The 15639-nt window shown below is 35.3% G+C and overlaps 3 protein-coding genes and 1 pseudogene across 6 annotated transcripts; 3 read left to right on the forward strand and 1 right to left on the reverse strand.

Annotated features, from left to right (window-relative positions):
* The first annotated feature begins 742 nt into the window (after positions 1-742).
* Positions 743-5364, forward strand: LOC107570274 (monoacylglycerol lipase ABHD6-like; annotated as a pseudogene).
* A 1730-nt stretch (positions 5365-7094) lies between these two features.
* Positions 7095-10699, forward strand: LOC107570288 (BTB/POZ domain-containing protein KCTD6). 2 transcript variants are annotated; one of them, XM_016256504.1, is made up of 4 exons: positions 7095-7207; positions 7438-7608; positions 8100-8199; positions 9447-10699. In XM_016256504.1, exons 3-4 carry the CDS (start codon positions 8170-8172, stop codon positions 10131-10133), a joined length of 717 nt encoding a protein of 238 aa, XP_016111990.1. In that variant the 5' UTR covers positions 7095-7207; positions 7438-7608; positions 8100-8169; the 3' UTR covers positions 10134-10699. The 2 variants fall into 2 exon arrangements, with proteins under 2 accessions (XP_016111990.1, XP_016111989.1); XM_016256503.1 differs by lacking the exon at positions 7095-7207 and having other exon boundaries at positions 7422-7608.
* Positions 10700-11091: 392 nt separating this feature from the next.
* LOC107570283 (small integral membrane protein 4-like) lies at positions 11092-12032 on the forward strand. The gene is made up of 2 exons (XM_016256498.1): positions 11092-11418; positions 11756-12032. The coding sequence occupies exons 1-2, from the start codon at positions 11265-11267 to the stop codon at positions 11845-11847; spliced, it is 246 nt and encodes an 81-aa protein (XP_016111984.1). The 5' UTR covers positions 11092-11264; the 3' UTR covers positions 11848-12032.
* Positions 12033-12257: 225 nt separating this feature from the next.
* On the reverse strand, positions 12258-15174 carry LOC107570281 (mimecan-like). Of its 3 annotated transcripts, none has more exons than XM_016256495.1 (6): positions 14950-15174; positions 14158-14242; positions 13911-14075; positions 13028-13230; positions 12859-12951; positions 12258-12762 (listed from the first exon to the last, which is right to left on the reverse strand). In XM_016256495.1, exons 1-6 carry the CDS (start codon positions 15115-15117, stop codon positions 12592-12594), a joined length of 885 nt encoding a protein of 294 aa, XP_016111981.1. In that variant the 5' UTR covers positions 15118-15174; the 3' UTR covers positions 12258-12591. The 3 variants fall into 3 exon arrangements, with proteins under 3 accessions (XP_016111981.1, XP_016111982.1, XP_016111980.1); XM_016256496.1 differs by lacking the exon at positions 14950-15174 and adding an exon at positions 14585-14809 and having other exon boundaries at positions 14028-14075; XM_016256494.1 differs by lacking the exon at positions 14950-15174 and adding an exon at positions 14585-14809.
* Positions 15175-15639: the final 465 nt, after the last annotated feature.

The following is a 15639-nucleotide window of genomic DNA, read 5'->3' on the forward strand; positions in this document are numbered from 1 at the left end:
ATTCTCATTCTCTCCAAATAGATTTACCTTTCACTTTATTTAATGCAAAACTAAATTGAACGGCTGGTTGAAATCACACGTTTTAATTTCAACTCCGAACAAATGTAAAATGTGCTTTTATAACTTTGCTCACAATGGTCAAAATATAGTGATGCCTTTAGATCTTGTGAATGCTTACAGATTTCTAAAAGATGTCAACATAATTGTGCTAGGAACATAAATGCAACTAAATGGCTTAATGTCAAATGGAATGTATCTGGAAAAAAATTATTTGTGATATGAAATCTGAAATTCTTATCAGTTCATTATTAAAACAAACAACTCTGTATCTTCATTTAATTTGATTTTTATTTTATTTATTTATTTTTGTGGAGTAAGAGGAATATTGCATTTTCCATCTGAACTCATTGATTTCTTGAGATCACGAGATCACCACATACAGTTTTCTCTGGATGCCATCTCGGTGTTCATTGGGGTAAGCACTAAGCAGACAGCTGACATGGACTTTTATGAAGTTATAAGGACAGACAGCACACTTACTGGCTAAAGTATGATGTTTAAATGGGACTTTTGGATCTGTCATTTAAATCTGCTTGATTAGAGCTGACTTCACTGATGACGTCAATGTAGGAGTAACCCTGAAGTAAGTTCATTGCTCTCAAATTGTTCCAAATCTGTTGAGTCAGTTGTTATTATTTAAATGATTTATACTTTTAACCTCAATCAAAGGTTTAGCTGTCTTATTAATAATAGTGAGATATTGTATTTGTAGATACATGTTCAGATTTGTAAAATATGTCTGTGAATGTATAGACGTTAAGGAACAATTAGACTTTTTTTTTTAGGCAGCGACACTGAAATGAAGAGATAAAATGATGGTCATGTAAATATTTTAAGCGCATGGTGAGATATCTAGGTTACATGTATTGATTAGTCACAAACAGATGCTGCCAGACCCTCCCCCATCCCTCACCCTCTTTCACTCTGACCTGTACATATGGAGTCTTATAGCAGGACAACAAAGGTATCTTGAAGTTTTACTTATAGCATGTGTAATATATGCCAGTCATTTCAGCATTTCTGCTTGTAATTGTGTGCTGTGTTATTCTGCAGGGTGTTTACTAGATAAAAACAGAGTTGCTATTGATCAGGGTATGGTGAATATGTTTGTCATTGCTGCAGGGACTCTTGCTATTCCTCTCCTCCTTTTCATGGCCTCTTTTATGCTGTGGCCATCATCACTCATCAAAGTCTATTACTGGTAAATACCACTTATAAATAATATATACATGCATATTACTTTATAATAATATATAAATATCCTTCTTTAATTAGAAGTGAAGCCCAACCTCCTGTTTTTCATGAAAAGAAACAAAGTAATTTTCTAGGATTTAAAGAATTAAAAATGTATGACATGAAATAAATAAGAAATATTTACCATTTTAATTTTTAGGTCACCAAATCAATTTATTTATTTATTTATTTTATTTTAACCAAATTTGTGACTGACATTTTATTCAAATTGTATATATTAAATACTGTATATCAATAATAATATTAATATAAATAAATTAGAAAAATTGCATGCATAAATAAACATTTTCATTGTATCAGTCTTTTGGACCAGATTGTACATATTTTTAAATTTATTATTTATATGAACACATTTTATAGTTGCACTCAAAAAATACTTGGAGCTTAATTTAAGATTTATGTATTTGGTTGTGTATAAAATTTGCATTCGTTTGAATCATACAGTTTTAACAAACTATAAACTTAAAGTAATATGACTTTAAGTTTATATACTGACATAAAGAAATTATATTGGTACGATTTCATGGCATAGCTTATTATTAACTGTTTGCATCTATTTGATTATATTTAAAAATTAATTCAATCTTGGATCTTTTGATCAAAGACAAAATTCAAATTGCTAAGAATCAGCATGAATCTGTGAAAATGTATTCCAAGTAAATGGTTAAAAATATGGCAAGCAGTGTTCAATTAGTTCAAATGTAATTGAAATGAATTGGATTTGTTGATGATAAATATATAAACCTGGTTATTGTGTATTAAAACACATTCAGTTTATTAGTACCATTACAGAAATGTTATTTATGTATGACTGACAAATATGCGTCACATTAAGTTTATTAATTTATGTTAGAATTGTGTAATCCAAATGGATGGAAAACTATATGTAATTCAAATATATAAATCATAGATATTTTTGAGTGTGTGCATGTATTTACATGCTTCTTTTGTCTATATAACTTTTTATCTATGTCATTTGTTTGTGGAGGTACTGGAGGAGAACTCTGGGTCTGCAGGTACGTTATGCAGACTGCAGGGGTTATCGCTTCTGTTACTCATACAGGGGGAAACCAGGCCTCAGGCCCTCTGTACTCATGCTGCATGACTTCTCTGCTCACAAGGACACATGGCTCCCCATGGTGAAGGTATAGTATGTTTACATGGCCTGGCTGTGAGGTACAAAATGAAAATGTTGGTCCTTATAACAGCGATAAGCAAATTGTGTCTTCATCCTATACAGTACCTTCCCAAACATCTCCACTTGCTGTGTGTCGACATGCCGGGGCATGAGGGTACAACACGTACCAACACAGATGACTATTCTATCCAGGGCCAGGTCAAGAGAATACGGCAGGTATTGACTGGATGGTTACGTTTTTCAGTGAATATAGGGTACAAATAGGTGCCCCATGAAATGACCGAGTCCATATACTAAACTTAATTTAAAATAAATTTCCTACTCCGTTACCAATCTAGCAGATTTATTTATTTGTTTATTATTTTATAAATCTTGTGTGTTTAGTGTTCATGGTTGTTTCATGTTTATGGCTAGACAATAATATAGGCTTTTAAAATATTCCAAAATGTGGTAACAGGGATGCAATTAAAATATTCATATGCACTATTGTTCAAAGGTCTGGGGTCAGTAAGTTTGTTTTGTTTTTTTGAAAGAAAGAAAGATAAATTAATATTTTTTACTTAACAAGGATGCATTAAATTAATCAAAAGTGACAGAAAATATAATTCACCAGACGGTTTCTATGTCAAATAAATGCTGTTATTTTGATCATAAAATTCCACATTCCACAGAAATATTAACACCTTATTAACATATAACTGTTTTTCATCATTTATATAAAAAAATAAGTGAATATTGAGCAGCAAATCAACATATTAGAGTGATTTCTGAAGGATCATGTGACACTATTACATGTCACAGTATTACTGTTTTTGTTGTGCATTTCATCAAATGGAGCCTTGGTGAGCATAAGAGACATAGAAGAACGTTTTTAAAAAATCATACCAACCCTAACTTCTAAACAGTAGTGTAAAATGAATAGAAACTCTTTATAGCATTTCTGTAAAGCCTAAAATATAACTTAACAAAACCTCCTGAGGTTGACAATCAACTTTTCCAAAAGGTTAAGCACCTTTTTTCACTTTCCAATTGTTTAAGAAAAAGAGATTCAGGCCCTATTTTGTATCCTGTTCGTGGAAACAGCCAAATATTGCTCTCATGGAACCTACTTCTTTGACTTGGAATGACATTTTATCATAATGAAAACCTTTTATGATCACAAGGCAGCATATTAAATGCTTGTATTGGCAGCATTTGTGAATATTCCTTTCACACCTCTCAGTTTGTATAGGCCATTCGGCTAAACAGAAAGCCATTCCATCTGGTGGGCACTTCAATGTGTGGGACTGTGGCAGGAGTGTATGCAGCCTGTCATCCCTCAGATCTCTGCAGTTTGACCCTCATCTGCCTAACTGGTTAGTCGATATATTTAGTCTTTGACACAAATGCATGGATAAATTCATATACATAACATAAATACAAACCAAAATTAACTATTAAGGCCCGTTCACACCAAGAATAAAACCTATAAAGATTAGTAGATTGTTAAGATTATATTAGCATCCATTATTGTTAAGATTATATTAGATCGTTATCATTACCATTGTTCTTGGTGTGAACTCCTTCAAGGAATAGTTCATTCAAAAAATGAAAATTTGCTTAAAATGTACTCACCTTCAAGCCATCCAATATGTAGATGAGTTTGTTTCTTCATCAGAACAGATTTGGAGAAATTTAGCATTACATCACTTGCTCACCAATGGATGTGTCTGAACGTCAGCACATTTTCAGCAAATTTTCATTTTGGGGTGAACTATTCTTTTAATATCACTCCTGCATGGTCACATTTTTCACTGAAGGTCTGAGGAACCAAAACGAGAGCAAGTTTGACAGTCAGATGCATGAAGTGGAGCACAGCCAGTACACACTGAATATTCCTCTTATTCCATCCACCCCGGAGGAGATGGAGGAGATGCTGAAGCTCTGTTCTCACGTGCGCTTCAGAGTGCCTCAACAGATTAGTCACACAAATGTAATGTAGAGTTACTCTAGATTCAAAACACACCTAACTTTCATTATAGATTCTTCAAGGTCAGGTGGATGTTCGGATACCATACAATGACTTTTATCATGAAGGTCGGTACGAAAATAGGCTTACCCACTGCAGTTATTTACTATTTAATGGTACAGTATGATACAGAATGTGTTGTTTTTAATAATTTCTTTGCCTAAAGTATCATCTCTCTAAACTGCCAGTTTTCGTGGAAATTATGAGTGAAAATTCAAAATATGCCTTGCATGAGCACATACAGCAAATAACGACCCCTTTACAAGTCATCTGGGGCAAACAGGACCAGGTAGGTCTAAGCCTGCATTCAATAGTTATAAATAGAAAGCATTAATATTTTAAATTAGTTTTTTTTTATGTCTATTATTTTTTACTTTTTTAAAGAGCATCTATTTAATTTTTGTTTATTTATTTATTGTTTAGTTTTAGTATAGCTAAACTAAATGAAAATAAGAAATGTTGCCTTGATAGCAAATTTCTTTTATATTTTATTTGATTTCAGTTAACGTTTATTTTATTTTGTGGTTTTAGTTAACTTTAATAGCCCTGATATTCCTGTCTTTATTTTCAGGTGGTGGATGTGTCTGGGGCAGCAGTGCTCATGGAAGCTCTTCCAGGCTGTCGTGTTGATCTGCTGGAGAACTGCGGTCATTCTGTTGTGATGGAGAGACCACGACAAACAGCCAAACTCATTTTAGATTTCAGCATCTCTCAGCAGAGCACAGAGAGTGCTAGCACCAAGAAGAAATCCAGACAGTTCAGGATATCAGCCGTATATTACTAAATACTGACCCTGAAGTATATAACAAACTTATCATTTTCACTCCAATCATTTTGCAGTATGTTCAAATGCAAACAGCCTTTTGATCGATTAAAGGAAAAGATCATTCTTATAAATAAAAGTATATGGTAACACTTTACAATTGGGTTTAATTTGTTAAAGGGGTCATATGATGCTTTTTTAAAGATCATTATTTTGTGTATTTGGTATAACAGAATATGTTGACATGCTTTAATGTTCAAAAAACACATTATTTTTCAAATACTGTACATTATTGTAGGTCCTCTATGCCCCGCCTCTCTCAAACACGTCGTTTTCAACAAAGCCCCTCCTTCCGACAAGCGCAGTCTGCTCTGATTGGCCAGCTGACCCAGTGCATTGTGATTGGCCGAACACCACAAGCATGCGTCGGAAATGTAACGGCCCTTACCATAATCGCGAGTGTCAGCTTTTAAAGTAAATATCATGACAGTTAATAATGTTTATTTTTTTAGAAATAGCCTTTGTGCACAGCCAGCCTTGTACTCGTCTAGGTTCAAAAAACTGTCGTCCATAAAATGCGTTGCACAAATTCGAACATCTGGGTTGTGCTGTTCTGTTGTAAATAAATCTTAACCAATGATTCCTAATTGCATCTACTTCCGGAAGGCCAAATAAAGTGCTTTTGCTTTCGCACTGAAACACAGCGTCTCCCTGACATGGCTGCATCAACACTACTGCTGTTCCTGAAACCACGCCGCCTTTCTTTGCGTGCACATTTGGCCGGCATTATGCTAATATTTACACAGTGACGTAGATATGTGGGGGCGTGTTAGAATGAGCCCGTTTTAGGTAGGCGTGGCTGACTCTTCACTTTTATAAAGTATATCTCTTTGGATTTGAGACTTTAGTTTTTGCAACTTTACAGATCTTCTTTATGCACCAAGAGCTTGTAACACTCCAAAGAGAAAGGAAAACTTGAAATCGCATCATATGACCCCTTTAACATTAGTTAACCAGAGCTAACAATAAACAATACTTCTACAGCATTTAATAATCTTAATGTTCATTTCAACAATACATTTTTAAAATCAAAAGTTGTATCTGTTGACATGACTTAATGCACTGTGTGAACTAACCTGACCAATTGTATTTTTATTAACTATTTTTATTATCTATTAAAAGATAATGCACATTATTAGTTCAAATTAATGGAATAACTAATATTTACCAATGAGATCTTGTTGTAAAGCGTTACCAGGTATATTGATGGTAGAGTTATGGCATCAAATGGTAATAATTTTATGTATTCCATGGTACTGATACTGATATTATGTAACAATGCGCTTAATTTGATGGGTTTTAGTTAACCAGAGCTAACAATAAACAATAAACAATACTTCTACAGCATTTAATAATCTTAATGTTCATTTCAACAATACATTTTTAAAATCAAAAGTTGTATCTGTTGACATGACTTAATGCACTGTGTGAACTAACCTGACCAATTGTATTTTTATTAACTATTTTTATTATCTATTAAAAGATAATGCACATTATTAGTTCAAATTAATGGAATAACTAATATTTACCAATGAGATCTTGTTGTAAAGTGTTACCAGGTATATTGATGGTAGAGTTATGGCATCAAATGGTAATAATTTTATGTATTCCATGGTACTGATACTGATATTATGTAACAATGCGCTTAATTTGATGGGTTTTAGTAATTCGGAGTCCTGTCATTTTATTTAGCACTGAGAACCATACCTCTTTAAGTTTAAATCCAGTTTATGTCATTTAAATATTTTTGCCATTAAAATATTACAAAATTGAATATTTTGTTTGTTTCAGGTGGGGTGATCATGGATTTAAATATTAGCATAATGATTAAAACATTAATATTGCTTGAATTATGCAAAGCACAGTTGTGGATTAATTAGAAGAAACATCTACTACATTGTATGTAACAATTATTAATTATAAGGTAAGCCTATGGTACAATAAACTATGATTTACCATGTCCAAAAAGTTGTGGCTCTTTCTCGTTGGTGAAATTCTGTCAATAATTGTCACTTTTTTAGGAGTGATGTAATATTTGTGTAAAGCAACATTTATCCCCAACTTTAAAAGCAGTCTATCATTGCATTAGATCAATATTTATTTAGCAGTGCCTTTGAGTCCCTTTAACACAGAGCTGCTGTGTTGTTTCTGCAGATGTGCTGTAATCCTGTCACTGCCATTAATGTGCGCTAGTGTGGGTCACGTGACAGTGCGGTGCGGCTGCTGTGTTCTCGTCTTTGAGCCAAGAGGTAGCAGCTAACATTAACAGAGTCCTGTACAGCCGCAATCAAAACCGACGATTAAACCCCTCAGGCCTGGAGACAGGTAAGGATGGGGTTGTCCCATATAGTGTGACTGCCAGGAAAAACGTTTATTTTATTCATTTGTCACTCTTACATTAGTAGTTAGCAGGGAGCTAGCGGTTTATTATGATAGCTGGTTAGTAAAGGTTACTAAAAACGCTTCACTTTATTAAAGCATATTCGTGTTTTTAATGTCAGATGTCATCAGGCACAGTCGCTGGACGTTTTTAACTTATTTCGAGGGAAACGGTAAATAATTACGATTCAGAAACCCTGATTAATAACGTTACATGCCTTACCAAAACAGCTAGCGTGCTACTGGGCATCCAGTTTTTTTTCTTCTTATTTTTGACATCAATTCATTGAGCTTCCTCACACAGTAATGCATCCTGTGTTTATCTCATTGTGTTCTTCATTATCGTCTCAGATGTGTTAAAATATTCAGATTATCAAGTGAGGTCGGTATATATTTATGTGCCTTAAATGTAGGGCTAATAAGTGTCTTTTTTGCAGGTCTAACGTTACCCAACTATAATATCCGAGCTTCTTCTGTGGGCCAGATCGGTCTACCTGTCCTTATCAAATGGATAATGGGGACTGGGGGAATAGCAGGGTATGTATGCGCAGAAATATTTAACACAAGTTATTGTTACAAAGTGTTTATTAGCCACAGTTGTGTGCTATGCAGAACTGCTATTGGAGTAGAATTAAAAGTAATTGAAATTCAGATATTTGTATAACTGTAATATGTGTTTTAACTTGAACAACCTAATTAAGACATTTTGGCTTGATAACCTTGTCTGAACATAAAATTAAGTATGTTTCAAATGGCACCTGTAAAAACATTTTAAAGTATATATATATATATATATATATATATATATATATATATATATATATAATTAATGAATTTTAATTTTATGGACCAAGGTTGAAGAACACCATTAACTATCTTGAATTTTATGAATTGCAATAAAAATGGGTTGCTGTTTTTCTTAACTGGTCAGACTTTATTAAAGCCCATTTACACCAGGAACGATAACTATAAAGATGATGTTGTCTGCCAATTTAAATGCTCCAGTTCTTTAATGTTGGTGGATTTTGATCTGGATTCTCACTGTCAGATATTTTATTCTTTATCAGCTAGAAAAAAAAAAGTTATGAAAGTGATTCCAATGATATTGTTCCTCTGTGTTGTTAACATTATAGATGTGGTGTGGATTTTCCTATTCTCATATAATAAGAACCATTATTAAAACTTCATGTATAGCTATTCTTGGTGTGAACAGGCCTTTACAGTTTTCTTTTGCTAGATGATGAAAAATCCCAAAAGTAGATTTCCAGTGAAAACTTCTAGCTGTAATTCTTTCAAACTACACCCACCATCATCGGCACAGACCTTTAGCCTGTTCTGACTTGGCTTGTTATATTTTCTAACTGATCAGATTAAAGGTTTTCCCTTAACTGACATTCAAATGGGTTAAAATGTTCATAGATAGATGGGCTATTTGTCTGTCTGTCTTTTTGTCTGACCGTAAGGTCTGTGTAACCTTCAAATTATAAGCTTTAAAGAGTATTTTAAACTTTAAAGCAAAATGTCAAGCTGACATGCTTAACAAACCTTCCTTTTCTATTCCAGTTCAGCATCCTGTAGGTTGTCAGCAATTTGATTAAGATTTCAACACATACATTTTTCCCAAATTGTTTCAATGAATGGTTTCAGCCCTCCAAAACAGTGATGTTTTGGACAGCGCTTCTCCAGTGACAGATTAGCCTCATTAAAATTCCCAATGAACCTATTGTTTGATTATATGTGATGAACTGCATTACTGATTCTCTGCTTTTGTCCATCGCTTGTAGTTGACTCACCCAGTCACCTTAAATGTTGGAGGTCACCTCTACACGACCTCCATCTCCACTCTTCAACGTTACCCAGACTCCATGCTGGGCGCCATGTTCCGCGGCGACTTCCCCACCACGCGGGACGCTCAGGGAAACTACTTCATCGATCGGGACGGGACGCTTTTCCGCTACATATTAAACTTCCTGCGCACATCCGAGCTCACTCTTCCTGTTGACTTCATGGAGATGGACCTTCTGCGTAAAGAAGCTGACTTCTATCAGATCGAGCCTTTAATCCAATGCCTCAGTGACCCAAAGCCTCTGTACCCGCTGGACACCTTTGAGCAGGTGGTGGAGTTGTCCAGTACCCGCAAGCTTTCTAAGTACTCGAATCCAGTAGCGGTTATTATCACGCAACTAACCATAACCACCAAGGTCCACTCGCTGCTGGAGGGAATATCCAACAACTTCACTAAGTGGAACAAACACATGATGGACACCAGAGACTGTCAGGTGTCCTTCACCTTTGGACCATGTGACCACCATCAAGAGGTATCTCTAAGGGTCCACCTCATGGACTACATCACCAAACAGGGATTCACGATCCGGAACACACGGGTGCACCACATGAGCGAGCGTGCCAACGAGAACACAGTGGAGCATCACTGGACTTTCTGCCGGCTAGCATATAAAGTAGAAGATTGACCAATTTATGAATGTGCTACCAAATGTGGTTGCTGCGGTTTCCAATTCGATGTTTTAATCTGTAGAAATTCCATTGTCAGTTGAGACCAAGCAGAAGAAAGAGGGAAGGAAATTTAAAGGATCACATTCACATCATGCAATGCAGAATATTTAGCAAAATCATTCAAATAATATATGATACAAATGCATTTGCAATATGTATTCAGATAATACTCAAGCATCTTTCAGTATTCTGTGAACACCTTGACCACAATCATAAAAAAAAAAAAAACAGATTCACCAGAAATTATTTCAGGTATACATTCTTTCCTTCAGATCAGAAATCTGTCAAACATTGTGCACTATGTGCAACATCAAGATGTTAGCGTGCATGTATTTCTAACATATTCTTTAACTATTAAATGTCCACATGCTGTAAATCGAAATCAATTTCACTGATTTGTTCATCAGTTTCATTTAAAAAAGAAAAAAAGCATCAATAGGAGCCAGTTGTCTTATTTTATTGTACTATATTAGCCCATTTCGAAGGTAAAATATCTTAAAGGCATAGTTCACTCAAAATGGAAATTCTGACATCATGCCACCATTAAGTTGCTCCAAAAATGTGAGTTTCTTTCTTCTGTTGAATACAACAACACAATACATTTTAAAGAAAGTTGGTAACCCAACAGCCATTGATTTCCACTGTGTTGTTTTCATACTATGGAAGTCAGTGGCTACCGTCAACTGTTTGGTTACCAACATTCTTCCGAATATTTTGTGTTTAACAGAAGAAAGAAACTTTGAAACAGCTTGAGGATTTGAGGGTGAGTAAATGATGACAGAATTTTCATTTTTAGGAGAACTGTCCTCTATTTAAGTTTTGTATTGTATAAGCATATAGCAATGATGAGTAGTCCCTGTATTGTCAGGGATTTGGTAGAGTCCTGACAGCGGACCTATTAGAACACACTTCACGCCGCCATATTTTCCTGTTCTGTAAGCGCAGCGGTAACATGCGTTAAAACCAGTGTTGAAGGACAGCTGCTCGGATGTTGTATTCTAGCGATTAAAACTCATTTTTGTCAGTGCATATTATTGCGCTGTGCTTTACGAAGGGTCTTGCCGTTGACTGTGTTTTGAAAGAAAAAGATGTTTAGAAAAAGTCAGAACCTAAAATATTTATTAAGTCTTGTACCTGGAAGAAGACGTTTTGGGACGTACAGATTTTTGCCCTTGTTCTTCTGTATCGGGGGCGTCATGGAGTGGATCATGATTAACGTGAGAATAGGAAAAGAAACGTTTTGTAAGTATGCTAAGTCAAATCTTATGTATACTATACATACACGCCTCTCTCTTTGAAGCGTTTGTGTGCATCATTCTGCGTCCTCTTTGCGCAGAGCTGTGCTGTTGTACTGCTTGTGCGCTTCCAGTGTGAATAATCGTTCAATCTTTAAAGCAAAAATACTTATAATGTGTATCATTAATCTTAATTACGTAGGGGTGTTTAATTGACATTATGCTTAGATTATGTTAAGATGAATATATTATACATGAATATATTTATGTAGGCCGAAGTTCATTTTAATTATGTATTGGTTATTGTTATTGACACGTGGTTACATTATTTTCTGGCTTCACAGATGATGTCTATAGAAGAAAACAATCGGAGCGGGAATACCAACACAAGACTGAAGAGGGCTTGATTGTGCTCACAGAGTCTGAAGCCAAATGAGATCATCAGAAAACTCTGGAAATAAACGATCACCATGACAAAACCGTCTTGAGACTTTTGCACACTAACACACTTTTGATATCATTCAAAAATGGGGATATTATTATACATCAACTGTAGGGCAGCTGTGACATGGACTGCGTGATTATGAGGACAAATGTGGTGCAGAAGGCTGCTAATGTTTGTTTCTGTAAGGAAAGTGGCAATTGTTGTATTGTCTAAAAGATAAAGATGGTTATTTCTGCAATAAAAACGTTCTGTTTTGTGATTCTAAACAATACACTTTTTTCCTAATTGTGATGGAAACAGGCTTCCATAATTAAAAAATGATGGTCAGTTGTAATGCATAGGCTACTTTGTGCATTTATATACGAGTTTATGAAGATTAAGTCCAGCAAATATATCAAAATGAATTTATTTACCAGCACTGTCAGTAACAGTAAATATCTGTTGCACTGAATATCTTTTTCCCATTTTAAGTTTATAGACGTTCTGCCTCATGAATTATTTTAGTCTTTTTTGCAGTTTTTAGTTGCAAAACCATTAGCAAAATATAACAAAATGATTACATTGTAAAAAAAGTTATTGTCTGTATATGCATCTTAATGTCTAAATGCTCGATGCCCTCAAAAGTACAAAATCATTTATTATGCTGTTAAATCTTTGTGAATGTGCTGTCCAACATCCAAACAGTGGTTGCCAGTTGGCCGGTGGCTTAAGGAACATTTTCTTCTTCTCAGCAGATCACTTGTAGTGTCCAATTGGTAGAGCTCTCAGACAGATGAAGCTGTTGGGATGCTGGGCCAACGTTATCGGGTTTCCATCGAGCCGAACCTCCTGCATGTTGTACCTGATATAGTTCGTGTTATTTCCTTTGCAGAACGTGTCATCTGTCATTGATGTTATGTTGTTGTTCTGAAAACGATTTTAAAGGATTTTACACATATAGGGACACACTAAAATACTACAGTCTATAAATATATTGAGATTACAATATAGTGAGGACCATACATGCAGATGAACCACGCGCAGGCTTTCTGGCAGCGGCGGGACGGCCTCCAGCCCATTGTCTCCAAGGTACAGGTATGCCAGCCTGGTGAGTTTCTAATGCAAAAGATAGAAGCCACTCATAAGTAACAACAATGTATTATTTCAGATTCTTTCTTTTATTCATTTTTACCTTGAAAATGTTTGCTTTTACTCCCTTTGTTTTAAGAACATTGTGGTTGACATTGAGAGACACAAGTTTAGCCGGCAGCATTGGCAGTTTGACCAGCTTGTTCTCAGCTAGTGTTAGTTCCTCAAGCTGGTTGAGTTTTGAAAAGGCTCCATCTTCTATTTCAGAGATCAGATTGCCAGTCAGGTCAATTCTTCTAAGTGTAGCTGTAAAACAACGCAATATGGATGTATTTACAGATTTGGACATTCCCACTGGGCTGCAACTGAATAGGTTTTTTATTAACTTTCTGTCATCATTTACTCACTCTCATGTTGTTCCAAACCTGTTCGACTTTATTTCTTCTGGGGAACATAGAAAAAATGACTTTAATCCATGCACTCATAAAAATAAATGGTCCAAAAGGGTTTTTTGCAGCAATGCCTTAGAAGAACCATTCAGTAAACAGTTCTTAAAAGAACCATTTTTTCTTACATTGCTCCAATATCAAGAACCTTTTGTGTATTGGAAAGATTCCATGGATGTTAAAGATTCTTCATGGAATCATAGATGCCAGTAAAGAACCTTTATTTTTAAGAGTGTACAATGAAGGTCAATGGGGTCCAAATGTCCAAAAAAAGGAAGTCACAGGGGTTCGGAATGACATGAGGTTGAGTAAATGATGACAGAATCTTCATTTTTGGGTGAACTATTCCTTTAAATGCACAAAACCTTCTAGGTTTGTCTCGTGACTCTAAGGGACCTAAGAACACTTTCTCTGTTCTGTTTTAGAGCCATTAAAAGTCGCAAGGAAAATTTCACTCAGTTGCTTTGATTACATTGATCTGGTTCCAATCATTGCACATTGTGTCTTTGGTGGCCACACCTAAAAAGATTTTTCCCTCACCAATATCTGCAAAATCTTTGTTGGTAATTTGAGTGATTTTGTTGAAGCGCGCATAGAAGTAAGCCGTTTCCCTTGGCAGTGATGGAACTGTTGTCATGTCAGGAGAAACCTCCTCACAGTACACCGATCCAGTTAAACACACACACATCAGGCATGTAGGAAGTTCTGAAAAATAAAAGTAGAAATAAATAGGCTTGAATATTATTTTTAATCAAATGAATGCAAAACTGAAGTAATAAACAATTACCCTTGTCATCTTTATGGTCTGCTCCTGGACTTTCATCATCTGTATCAGCTGGACTATCATAGTCTGTGTTAAGAATGACCTTTTTCTAGTAAAGCACATGAAAAGAAAACTAGTATTTTGTTTTCTCTCAAAACGAACAAGTTCAATCGTTTCACATGATATTTTGCCTTTCGATGAGCTCATGAGTTCCCAGATAACTTGCCGATGGTGCTGTTTCCCATTGGATATCATATAATCCTATTATGGATTTAACAGGTTTTCCATTGCATACCTTTCTTGGAACATATTTATGATATCTGGAATTCTGATTATACAAATATATATATATATTCGTTTTAGACATCAAAAACATTAACATGCTAAGCAAAATCCTATTTTAATATCAAAATGTATGCAAATTAGCATTATCAGCATTAAATTGCCATACCTTTGGTTTCTTGGCTTCCATGACAATTCTACTCTCTGAGATTAATTCTTCATCTTCTACTATTTTCAATATCCCTTTGTGTTTAGGCACCACTTTACTGGTTCTTGCCGGTTCACAAAATATCCACGGCACGGTCAAGAAAAAGAGTAAAATCCTCAGATCCATCATCTCGTGAGGAGAAACGAGGTCGTTGTGGTTTGTGAAGAAGAGAGAGGAGCAACGCAGTGTGTCACAATCTGGAATTCTGATTATACAAATATATATATATTCGTTTTAGACATCAAAAACATTAACATGCTAAGCAAAATCCTATTTTAATATCAAAATGTATGCAAATTAGCATTATCAGCATTAAATTGCCATACCTTTGGTTTCTTGGCTTCCATGACAATTCTACTCTCTGAGATTAATTCTTCATCCTCTACTATTTTCAATATCCCTTTGTGTTTAGGCACCACTTTACTGGTTCTTGCCGGTTCACAAAATATCCACGGCACGGTCAAGAAAAAGAGTAAAATCCTCAGATCCATCATCTCGTGAGGAGAAACGAGGTCGTTGTGGTGTGTGAAGAAGAGAGAGGAGCAACGCAGTGTGTCACAGCCTCAGAGTAAAATGAAACCTTTAGAGTTTCTCTCACCTCTATTCCCACCAAAATAAACTGCTGTGATCCACGTTATGCTTGTGTTTTGTGCATATGCATGTTTTGAAATTGTGCTTAATTGTGTAAAGTGGATAAAAACAACTTTGAAATCGATATATTTTGCCGTCTTCTTGTGAATAAGCATTATCTTACAATAAGATGTGTGTTCCTTCCTTTTGTGATTTAATGAGACATTTTCAGGGAACACTGTGATTCGGAAAAACAGAGGGAAAGGGGAGAATGAACAGTGCTGGCCATGGAAATAAATTGTGAAGAAGAGAGAGGAGCAACGCAGTGTGTCACAGCCTCAGAGTAAAATGAAACCTTTAAAGAGTTTCTCTGCAGTGGCTGCCTGTGAACCATTAAAAAACAATTCATGAAACGGGCCTTAACCCACTCTGTGCTGTCTTGAGGT

Source organism: Sinocyclocheilus grahami, unplaced genomic scaffold (assembly GCF_001515645.1).
Source record: "Sinocyclocheilus grahami isolate Dianchi unplaced genomic scaffold, SAMN03320097.WGS_v1.1 scaffold1436.1, whole genome shotgun sequence".
Taxonomy (NCBI): Eukaryota; Metazoa; Chordata; class Actinopteri; order Cypriniformes; family Cyprinidae; genus Sinocyclocheilus; species Sinocyclocheilus grahami.